We start from the raw sequence: 12,202 nt of genomic DNA on the forward strand, positions 1-12,202 counted from the left end.
TCAGATTTAAACTGTGGCTGCATCATCTGAAGCCTTGATTAGGGAGAGGGTTCTTTTAAGGCTCTCACGTAACTGGAGGGTGTTGTCACCTAGGGTGCCTGTTCACTTATATATGCCTCTCATCTTCCAACACCTTTCTCTATCCATCCGTACCCACCAAAATAGCCTGGTCTTCTTTACAGCAAGAAACATGGGCATCCAAGACAGAAACCACTCACTATTATAACCCAGTTTTAGAAGGGACATCCTAAGCATTTCTGCTCTATTCTGTTCATTAGCAGCAAGTCATCAATCTTGCCCGAATTCAAGGGAAGAGGAAAAAGACACAAAGGTGTGACTACCAGGAGGCTGGAATCACTGGAAGCCACATTATAGGCTGCCTACCTTAATGGGGCACTGTATATTTGCTTATGAAATAAACATGTATCACTGTTATTTCCTTGTAAATTCGAGTCTCTCAGCAACGGTAGTTAAAATAATTACAAAGGAATTACAAGAATTAACATAGGAAAGTCTACTGTCTTTAAGGGCTCATTTGAAAAGACATTAATTGAATGAATTTCTCCAATGAAAGTTTTTTGTCCAAAAATGATACAAACTTTGTCAGAACCTAACCATCAATCAAAGGATATTTGTCTGTTATGCAGGTTCATTTATTAACTACCTAGATTAGTTTAGATGGCTCCATTAGTCAGAAGCCATAAACTGCTATAGGGAATTCTAGAGATAATGCTTGTATGATATAGGAACTGTCTCTTCTAAATTAGGGAAATAAGTGGAAAAATAAGCTATTTTAGAGACAGTCAGGATGCAGGGAACTAGGCAATAGCTATCGAGGGTCATGTGTCATGGGCATCAGATCAGCTCTATCTCCACTTTCCTTTTTTACTATATACCTCAAAAATGTACCCCAGCCATGAATGGAAGATAAAGTACGGAGTTTAAAACAAACTGCAAAGTCGTATTTATTTACATTAAAATGGGAACGACCTGTATACACACAAATTTAAGAGGCACAATCTGTTATACACAATAACTATAATCTTCAGTATGTTATACACAGTAGTATCTGTAGATACATCAGTGGTTTGAGTGAAAACAGTACCAAAACACTCCTGATACAAAATAAATTACTCATTCACATATTCTAAACATATAAGACAGTTAGTATTTTAAAGTTATGTACTTCAAAATACACTAGCTAGATGTACAACCAAAATATACTGTTTGTTTTATGAAAAATGTCTTCAGATTTTTATGCATAAATGATCCCTTTCAGGATGCATTTTTAGCACTTAAATAAACTATATTGATGTCAAGTCTATTTACATATAGCCTTCTAAAATGATTGAAGATAGGCACTACTTCATTTTTAAAGGTGTAACTATACTAGAGAATATGCTAAACTATTGCCCCCAAATTCCAACACTGCCATTATCTCTCAGACACAAATTATTAAATTCCAATTTTAAAGTATGAGATTAGCTGCTCTAGTTTGTAAATTGTTTCTTCTAAAGACTGTTAATAGATTGTCATTATGTCAAATTCTGGAGAAATTCAAGTTTTTTTAAAAAAAATCTTAAAATGCTTTAGGTTAAAGCTGACATTACACGTGGAGATTTTGATAAATTGAATACTTTTCTCTTAAAGACTTTTGTAAAAAGATTTTTTTTCAATTCTGAATTCTATTAAAGATTTATATAAAGTCCAAAACACTTGAATATCTTCATAATGCAGTGAAGGATTCATCTTTGGCATTTCTCTGTTAGTTTCAAAATAAAATACGTCAACAAACATTTTGCATTTTCTACCTACTACAGATATTTTCTGTACACAAAAGCATTTGAAATTGTATTTCAACAGCAGTTTCATTGATAAGAATTTTTTTTTTAGATCTGTAAAACACAATAACATTCAGCCTTTCACTGAGCTTAACTGTTTTGATGTTGCTGAAATGAGTATTCTTAGTTCTCTTTTCCAGTGATTGAAAATTTGAGATCCTTTCAAATGCAACAATGTTTAAAGTAGACTTAATTTAACTATTGACCAGAGTATAATTCCTGAATATTAACATAAAGCATGCCACTATTAAGAAAAAAATCTTCATCTAATATGGGCATCACAGAAATAGAACTGTTATATTTTCTTTCTTGGTCCCTTTAGCTTTTCTAAAAGAAAACAAAAACAAAACTGCTACAAATGCTGATTGGTGGAAATTTTTCCACATTGCCTTCTATACCAGATTTCCACATTACTTTCAATATCCACGATTTTTTGCTCTCTTCACACACTAACCTTAAGGCTAAAAATAGTTCAAGTGTGACTATTTTAAAGTGATAGGAGATTATAGAAAGGTTTTTACAAATGAGCACATTTTCCTCAAAAATATATGAGGAAAAAAAAATCTCAGTAAAACTAAATCAACTACAAGCTACATTCTCCAGGGTTTATTGAAAATAAACAGAGAAAAAAACAAAAACATAAATACTGTAGTTAATTACTGCTGTTTACCAATGTCTAAAAGGTCCTGGATAACAGAAATGATTGTAATAACTTGTGACATTAACACATTTAAAAAAATTCAATTAAAAATTCTCTATTTTCTAACCAGGGAGAATCTCATGAAAATCCAAGCAGGGAATGATGAACAGATGAAGGAACTATAATATAAACTGGGTATTTCCACTATCTGGTATTGAAACATATAAGTCTATAGCTATTTTTAAAGAAAAATTGATCCAATATATATATCTTAAAAACCTAGAGAATGCAGATTACGTGAAGAGGACACAAATTGAATATTGAATTTGTGAAAGTAATTGTTACATAATATGGCAGTTACTGAATATTATATACGCAGCTTATATTGCAAATACTGCTTTCTCCCAGCCAATGTAAATACCTGACATCAACACTGTCCTTCAAGTATAGTTCAAATTAAGTTACATGTGATAACCAAGTAAATTAATTACCAGTTCCTGCTAATATAATTTAGTAAGAACTGGGAATCCTGTAATTGACACTAGGTAATGTTTACAGAATATAATTTTAAGTGCATATGGTCATTTACTTCTAGAATCCAGAAAATATAGCCACCCATGCTCCTATAAGAATTTTACCTCAATTCCATCATTTTAGAAGTATCTGTTGGAATGGGAGCTCTTCAAACCAAATAGGATCTGGTCACATTCACGCCTAACATAAAATGTTATGCAAAATTTTTGTGGATCTAAATGTTGCCTTTTAGGTAAATTTATAAGATATTTTAGAAACTTTTTCTCGGGGGAGGCAGTCTGATAAATAGGTATATATCATCAGACAAGATCATAAATAATAATCATTCCTCCATAACTCAGTTGAAGTTGGTCTTTTGTAAATGCTTATTGGGAATTTCTAAAGCGCTGACTTGAAGAGGCCAAGAGCCCCCGTCAATCCCTGCTTGGATAGCCACTCCTGTCACTACCGCCAGGTCAGGGTCTACAGATGTGTTGGGATCCTTTCCAAAGAACTCCTGAATGACTTGGCGGATGCGAGGAATACGAGTAGAGCCCCCAACCAGAACCACCTCGTCAATCTCAGTCTTTTCCAGGTGGCCATCTTTTAATACTTGCTGAATGGGTACCAGTATTTTCTGGAAGAGATCTTCATTAAGGGTGTCAAAGAGCTTTCGTGATACTTCGGTTTCAAATAAAACCTGACTTTCTCTTTTCTTTTCAGAAAAGTCAGGTCCAAACTTGCTGTTCACATGGTAGCCATCTGCTGGGGACAGTCTGTCCTTTGGCAGTTCGGTGTCACTACTCTGAGGTTCCTTCTTGTCCTCTTCTTCCACCGTTAGTAATACTGACATATGAGCAGACTGATGAAGAGTCAGATTTAATTTGACCATTTCCACAGCTTGTCTTAACCTATGGATTTCCTCTTTCTTAGAGGGTACGAAGCCATATGTTTGATAGATCTGTTTATATACATACTGAAGCAATCTCTGATTGAAGTCCTGTCCCCCGAGTTTATTGTTTCCTAAGTTAAAAAAAAAAGTTTGTATTATAGTTATCCATATATATGTGTATATAAATGTTTATCTGTTGTATGTATATATGTATGTATGTATGTATACAAATGATATTCTGAGAATACCAAATCCCTTATTTAATGTATTATTAAAATTTTACTCATGCAAAGACTGATCAAAAATAACTAGGTTAAACTGATTTTAACTTTAACGTGTACTATCAAAAAACAGTGCACCTCAGGTTAAATTTTTTAAATGCTGTAAAACAAAGTATCTCTTAATGACATCAAATTTTTTTTTCAGAAAACAGAGATTGAGAATACAGATTGGCTTTTAAGTAGCAATTTACAAACATTAAATGTCATTATTCAACAGAAGTCCTTCTTATAATTAAAAAGTACCAGTTAGGCATTTTATCCTAATCTTTTACTTGAATGATAAAGAGCTAAAAAACCAAACCAGAACAAAACAAAACAAAAAAGATTTAAAAGGAAAAGATTAATGTAATTTAAATATCCAGCACTGACACTGAAATTTGTTCTAAAGAGTGCAGTTAGGATGAGGACAAATGCAGAAGTTAAACCAACTATAACTTACAGCTCCACTTTTCAAATAGGCTTATTAATTTCTTCAACTGAATTAAAAAAAACCTTTTAAAAGATTTAGTATTCCTAGAGAATACTATTGTAGATTTTCTAAAGCTATCTATTTTCTGTGGAACTGATTATCAAATGAAATAAAATGATCGCCCTCTATTTTAAAAGAATTTCTTTCCTTCTGTTCCCTTTACTATGGTCTAAAAAGTATTGGTTTAGTGAGCTACCAATGGCAGTGTATTTATTTGGCTTATAGGATACCCTGTCATTTTTTTTTAGCCTTAACTTTTTGCTGTAAACACACAAACGGCGGCATAAAATTACATATACAGAAGATTACCAACATCGAGTCAAAGAATACTGAAAAAAATTTAAAAATGAATACTTCACACATTAGGTATGTTAATATGCTAGAACCCTCTTTAATTCTCTATATATTTTTCTTACCAGACATTGCCCGAGTTAGAAACATTCCTCCTTGTTTATTCAGCAAGGACACATCTAGAGTTCCTCCACCTAAATCTATCACCAAGACATGAAAGACATCAACCTTGTGGAGACCATAGGCCATAGCTGCTGCTGTGGGTTCATTTATTACCCGTAAGATCTTCAGTCCTGTATGATTGGTTTGAGGGAAAAACAATTCATGAGAGAACACAAATTCTTTACCACTCAACTTCACATCATGTTAGTTAGTATCTTCTATGATATGAACTCCACTGAGTAATAATGAGAAAGAGCCACAACCCAAAAATGAAACAGGAAGGATAAACATCGGTTATTCTACATGGGTATTCTAAAGGATCATGATGTAAAAAAAGAAAGGTCCAGATACATTCAGTGAAATATTTTATTCTTAATAGTTAATTTAAAAAAAAAATCTCTGAGCCTCTAAGTTTCATATTTACTTGGGAATATATGAGCAATAAAATTTTAATCACTACATAATAAACTGCTGTGGAAATGAGATAAGCTTTTGTGCTCTTTTAAAAATGACTTTTTGATAAGATGAAAAAACAATCTAGATGAAATATTCAAATAATTACAATGATACTCTTAAAAAGTATTTAAAATACAAGACCCTCAAATGCAAATCTGAAATATATAGCAAATCTGATTTTGATTTGTTGTATATGTGCAGTCAAAAGATCAGATTTCCTTAAGCAAAATTCCTGCTTTCAACTGCCACACAAGTAGTATGGAAAGTAACCTGGCTTTCTGTTATCGGGAGCCATAAAAAGTACTCAAATTCAGGAGAATTTATTCAAAGATCATACCGTTCCCTTTAGTTCTCTGACTTCATTACTCACTCTGCTCTGGCCACACTAGCAAACCTCCTATCTTCTTCTGTAAGAGCAAATTTCCATTTGGTGGCTGCTAAACTGGCCATACTCCTTCCAGTGACATAATTACCCTATATTTCTTCTTAGCTATTTACACTGCTTCTTTTAAACCTGTTTAAATGTCACTTCCTCATTGAAGCCTACTTAGCTACTCTCTTTAAGACTTAAAAGACAGACCCCTTATTCTCTGACCACTCAGCAATCCTGTCCCCTTATCCTCTTTTTCCCCACAGCATGTTACTTTCTGATATACACTATATTGAGATTCTCAACCACAGGCTATTTTGCACCTCCAGGGAAATTTGGCAATGTCTAGAGACATAAGATGGTCCCACTTCAGGGGGTGGGTTCTGCTAGCATCTGATAAGTAGAGGCTAGGGATGCTACAAAATATCCCATAGTATACAGGATAGTCTCCTACAACAAAGAATTATCTGGCCCCAAATGTCAGTAATACTAAAGGTAAGAAACATGAGAAACATCACAATATACTTATTTTTAACGTTGAGTTTCTGTTTCCCTCTACTAGAACATAAGTTCCTTGAGAATAGGGATTTATCTGTTTTGTTTACCAAAGCACTCAGTATTTGTTGAATGGTGTTGAATGAATTCTCTCCTACCTCAGATTTTTTAAAAACATTATATTCATCTTAACATTAGAAAAGTTTAGAAGAAAAAACTCCTCATTGCTAACACGTTTTTTCTAAGTACGTCATGTGACTGACTGGTTATTGTATTAACATACACATTTTACAATGTGCTATAGGGCTTTCTTAATTATTGTTTGCAAACTTATATAAAGATTCATCTAATTTACTTAACATGTAGTTTGTTTATATGCCTAGTTAGGTGATTTGCAAAGCGATACATCTTACTATAGAAGATTTTCTACCTAAGAAAATTTTAAGAAAAATGTAACTCAGGCAAGGGTGATATTACCTGCAAGGTTAGCAGCTTCAATTGTAGAATTTCTCTGTTTTAGATCAAATTCTGCTGGTACAGAAATAACAGCATTGGCAACTGGCATTCCAAGATATTCCTCTGCCATTTCCTTTAATTTCAGTAATAGTCTAGAGCCAACATATTCTGGGGAAACGGTGATGGTCTCATTACTTGTCACAGAAAACTCAACCATTCCATTTTTGTTTAAAACCTGTGGACAGGATTTGCAAAAAAAAAAAGTAAAAGTGTGTGTGTATTCACACACACATACACACACATACACACACACTGGACTTATTTAATCAAAACTTACCTCTATCTTTACAGAGTCATAAAATTCATTTGAAATCTATCAATTACCTTTATTAAGATTAGATGTTACTAAAGTTATACTATAAAATCTATAAAATGAATCCACACCATAGTTTTCAATAACAGGAGAGTAGCATTCATTACCACCATGTAACTGGAATGTATATAATTCTCAAAATATATTTGTTAAATTAAAGAAAAAAAACGACTGATAAAATATAAGAAATAACAGTTGTTAAATCATGTATGTGACTAAAGATCTTTTTCTTCAAATTTTTGTTCCAAAAGTAATAGAAAACTGAAAAAACGTTCTGGCACGTATTAGCAAGAATAATTTTAGTGCTTCACCATGTTCTGATCCAAGAATCAAATACCATTTACATTCTTGTTTCCACGAAAATATGTATTATGTATTAGCTCATTATTCCTGCTAATGTAGTTGTCCATTTAAAAAACCAAATTCTAAAACATATTATCCTAGTTTCACCAACAGAAAAGATCGTATAAACAATTGTAAAGAGAATTAGTCTGTTCTAAGAAACTTTTACCCTAGTCATTCTAGACTGCATAATTAGGTTTTAATCAAGAAAACCTGACCTTCCGAAAAGTATTTCACTTGCATGGGAAAATAAAAACAAGCTACAGACACTATTAAAATAAGGTCCAGACACCAGTACCATCAGAACCCACAAGAAACAGAAACGACAAAAAAATCAGATTACTTAGAAACTGAAGAGAAAAAAAACAAACTTAAATTAACTCATGGATCAATAAATAATGTATCAAAGCTGTAATTTAGAGAAAAATGTTTAGCTTCCTATGATTTTATCATTACATGAGAAAGATTTTAAAGGATCCTAAGAAGCTTAAAAAAAAAAAAACCTAAGAAATGCATGAAGAATTCTTTTCTTCTTTGAAATGGATAAAAAACTTGAGAATTTTTATAGATGGATTATTCAATAAGCAGGAGTTATATCTATTTTAAAACTTAATTAGAATCCCACTTCATAATTTACAAGAAAAATCCTACGTGAAATAAAAATTTAAATGTTTAAAAGAAAAAATCCAGAAAATTCTAAACATAAATACTCATATGAACGTGTCAGGAAAAAAAAAAAAAATGGATAGGTTGGGAAGCATGGTAAGCACGGTAAGAGTCCAAAACCATTAAAAAATATTGAGATGATTTTACTACACAAAAATTGATGGTCTTGACAGCTCAAAAACAAAATTATATATCATCAGAAAAGAGGAAAAACTACTGAAAATCTATCACAAATGTGTTATATGTCATCAAAGAAAAGATAAACAATCCCATGAAAATAGGACAAAGGATAAGAAATAGATCACCGAAGAAAGTGAAAATGGTAATAAACCAATTTGTCTGTCCTCACTAGAAATCATAGGAATGCAAATTAATATATCATTTTTTTACTTACCTATGGGCAGAGATTAAAATAACAACTAGTGAATGTATTGACATTGTAAAAACTAGTAGTTAAGAGCACATACTACTAGTTGTATAATTTGGCAATATAAATCAAAAGCCTTAAAAATATGTATACTTGACCTCTCAATTCTACTTCTAGAATTCAAATTTAGGAAATTATCAATGAATTCTAAAAAGATATATGTAGAAGGATATTCGCTAACACTCCAACGTTAGTGGAAAACCGGAGGAGGGGGATGGTATATAGGGACTAGGTAATTAAATATATGCATAGTCCAAGCAACCACGAAATATAATGTGGTGAACCTAATGAATAATTGTTCATTACATGTTGGCGAGTTTCAAATGAGTCATAAAACAACAAGCTTTAGTTTGATCTACTTTTATGTATAAACTCAGATACAGAGAATTTATCCATCCATCCATCCACCTATCCACCTATCTAGAATACGTGGGACTTCATTAACCTTCTTGCCACAATGAAAGGCCGAGGCAAACATTCTGAGAATGGACAAGCAAGAATATGAAAAAATCTTAAGTCCTTGAGAGCGCTGTAGAGCCACTGAATTAACTCACTCTGGACCTGCCCTGGGATTGCCCGTTATATGAGATAACATCTATGCAGATTCAGTTGAAATTAAAAGTTTTATAATTTGAAGTCAAAGTATTAACTGAAATAGTATGCGGAACTAAAATTAAAATAGATTTTAGCTTAATTACTTACCTTAAATGGATATCTGCCAATTTCAGCTTCCAACTCTTCTGGGGTAAAAATCTTGCCTATGAATCTTTTGGCATCATATATCGTGTTCTGAGGATTTGAATCTGCCAGCTCTAAGCTTTCATAGCCCACATATACATCATGGTCAGTAAAGGACACCATGCTGGGTATACTGTTATGCCCATTTTCATCTGGAATGACCTTTACCTTTCCTGTGCCAGGAAAAAACACCCCAACGGAACAGTAGGTGGTGCCAAGGTCAATGCCAATCACTTTAGGAGTAGGCAATGGTAAATACTGTTGTGCCAAATAGCCAGCCAACAGGAGAGTCAAAACAGCTGATCCTGAAATATAGGCAAATTAAGACATGTATTAACAAACTCATACAATTTGCTAAATTACTATAGTAATGTCTACTACTCTTTAAACCATGACTAAAAATACACACTTAAACATCAAGTTTTTCACAATGTAAACTGACCATAATGCAATTAAAATGACATAACAAAAACAAAAATCCCTGTAGTCATATATTTGTGTACTTCACTATGGGTGAATAAATAAAAAGTAAAAACATTTCAATAATTGTGATGTTGACAAGAAAAGCCATTCATCTGCAGTGAAAGCTAGATATAATCTAATTTTTTGATCAATTAATACTTAGATTTTATAATTAGCTTTAGTTATTATTTTAAAAACTCCATTATTAAAATTCCCATAGCAAAAACTCTTACCGTAAGGCTAAAATTCTTTATCCCTTTATCTCCTTTCTTCTTTCAACAGGATGAAATGGATAAATTGGATAAAATGCTTTTGAAAGTTGCTTAGATGTTAAACTGTCACTTCATAACAGAACATAGTTAACTTTTTCTGTATTTAAATATCATAAGGACATACTTCTTGCAGAATATTTAGGAAAGAAGTATAAAAGTGTGTAAACTTGACAAGAGAAATGGAAGCTCCTTGAAGGCAGGTTTTGTTTGCCATCGTATTCCCTGCACCAAGAATGGTTCCTAACAAATAGCAGATGTTCCACAAATATTAATTGGTGAGAAAAATAAACATGAACAAATGTCATGAAGATGTAAACATAAGCGACGAAGAAAATGTCACTGCAAATATTACAATTAAATTGTCGTTTGGTTTCAGGAGGCTATGTTATACACCAGTGTCAACCCATGTTACATTATAACCCAAAAAGAGTCTGTTTTACTAATTGTTTACTCATCCACATACACATAACTCAAAGAAATAAAATCGAGTGCTAACCCCATTTTCCTCTTGCAAAATTTCAAAAGCATTTCATCACCTTGTCCGGGGAGGTGAATTACTAACCTGGACTGGCGGAAAGAGCATCGGACTATACATTGGAGGCCTGTTATCTCTCAAAATCCCGCATCCCTTGAACCTACATCTCAGGACGCCGCTGGGACTCCTCCCACTTCTTCCACAAAGGAGTGCTGGAGATGCACATTCCTGGAGCCTCTTAAAGGCCCCGATTCAACCAACGATTCGAAATACGTGTTGTTTGGGAAAGAACTGTTCCCGAGGCCCAGTGTCCCTGGGGTGTACGCGGAAGGTTGCCGCCGGCCCTACGTGGGCCTACTTCAGCCTGGGCCATCCTAAAGGCGACTCCCAAACCGGCTCCCCGAACACCTCCAAACCGCCTCTAAATCACTTTCCCAGGGCCCTCCCTGCGGTGCCAGCTGGATCCAAAAGGTGTGACAACCACCCCTATCCATCCCAGCCTCCCCAAACCATTCCTGTGCCCACAACCCCGACAGGGACCCCGCACGTCCACTGACCTAAGATCGTCATCTCTCCGGCCATCACAGTCCCGCCGAAGAAGCTTGGGATGACTGTACCAGACGTAAGGCTCCGCCCCCAACCAGCCCGGCGGTCCCGCGGCCAACTGGGAAATGTAGTCCGCTTGCTCTGACGCAGTCGGAGGAGCTACAGCTTCGACCAGCGAAGGACTTTATTTACCGTGAGGTCGCGAGGCTCAGAGCCTCAATTCAACCGCTGCCAGTGACGACTGAGCCGCCCTCCCACGGACGGACTGCCGAGCCAATTAGGCTGAGGTGGAAAAGAGCCAAGAACAGCGAAAGGAGTTTATAATCGAACCAGAAGCGCCTCGAGCCCGCGTGAGGTCGAAACACTCTGGCTTTTTAGCACCGCCTCCCCGCTTTGCACTTTGGGAAGTGTAGTTTCGGTCTGCCTGAGTTCGCCTTGGGGTAGGGGGCGGGGAGAGGACCGTTAGGTGACTGCTTTTGGGGTGGTTTTGTCCCTCACCAGGCCCTGATTCTAACTTTTGTTCTTTAATTCTATCGTCCTTATAAAGCGTGCGCCTTCGCCTAGGATCTAAATTCTAGATGGGGTTTTACTAAACGCGGCCCCCACCCCCCAGCCTCCCTTAGAGGATCCCCCTGCTAAGGTGCGGGCACAGGGGGGCCGAGTAGGGCGTCCCTGAAACTCCGATAAGACCCTCAGACCTCTGCTTTTGACTTGGATTAAATGAATTCCAACAATTTTTAGCCAATGCGTTTTATCCTAGAGAGCAGGGACACGTATCCTCTATTGCTAACAGAAGTGGGCCATTAAAAATATTAAAACAAAACACCTTAGTTTTTTCTTAAGTCATAAAGCGGCAGGAATCGCTTTCATGGACAAGTCTTGTAACATGTAATGGCCATTTAGGACACATGTGAAGTGTTTTTTCAGGTTCTGCTCTATAATAGAACTGATTTTTTGCTTGGTCACTGGTAGTACTTAGTGGCTCTTTCTGAGGGTGTTTTGTCCATTATTGCTATTAAAGTTCATGAACACTGT

The 12,202-nt window shown here is 35.1% G+C and overlaps 1 protein-coding gene across 1 annotated transcript; it reads right to left on the bottom strand.

The window, feature by feature from the left end:
- Window positions 1-940: 940 nt before the first annotated feature.
- Window positions 941-11,473, bottom strand: HSPA13 (heat shock protein family A (Hsp70) member 13). Its single transcript, XM_016152012.2, has 5 exons — window positions 11,179-11,473; window positions 9,377-9,717; window positions 6,888-7,101; window positions 5,053-5,220; window positions 941-4,017 (listed from the first exon to the last, which is right to left on the bottom strand). The coding sequence occupies exons 1-5, from the start codon at window positions 11,201-11,203 to the stop codon at window positions 3,353-3,355; spliced, it is 1,413 nt and encodes a 470-aa protein (XP_016007498.1). The 5' UTR covers window positions 11,204-11,473; the 3' UTR covers window positions 941-3,352.
- Between the last annotated feature and the right edge of the window lie 729 nt (window positions 11,474-12,202).

This window comes from Rousettus aegyptiacus, unplaced genomic scaffold (assembly GCF_014176215.1).
Source record: "Rousettus aegyptiacus isolate mRouAeg1 unplaced genomic scaffold, mRouAeg1.p scaffold_m13_p_4, whole genome shotgun sequence".
Taxonomy (NCBI): Eukaryota; Metazoa; Chordata; class Mammalia; order Chiroptera; family Pteropodidae; genus Rousettus; species Rousettus aegyptiacus.

Excerpts from the sequence above, each read along its gene's own strand:
- HSPA13 (XM_016152012.2), bottom strand. The coding sequence starts at position 11,203 with ATGGCCGGAGAGATGACGATCTTAG. Across the intron at positions 9,718-11,178 it reads CGGAGAGATGACGATCTTAG|GATCAGCTGTTTTGACTCTC; the intron begins GTCAGTGGACGT and ends CCTATATTTCAG. Across the intron at positions 7,102-9,376 it reads TTGGCAGATATCCATTTAAG|GTTTTAAACAAAAATGGAAT; the intron begins GTAAGTAATTAA and ends TCCTGTCCACAG.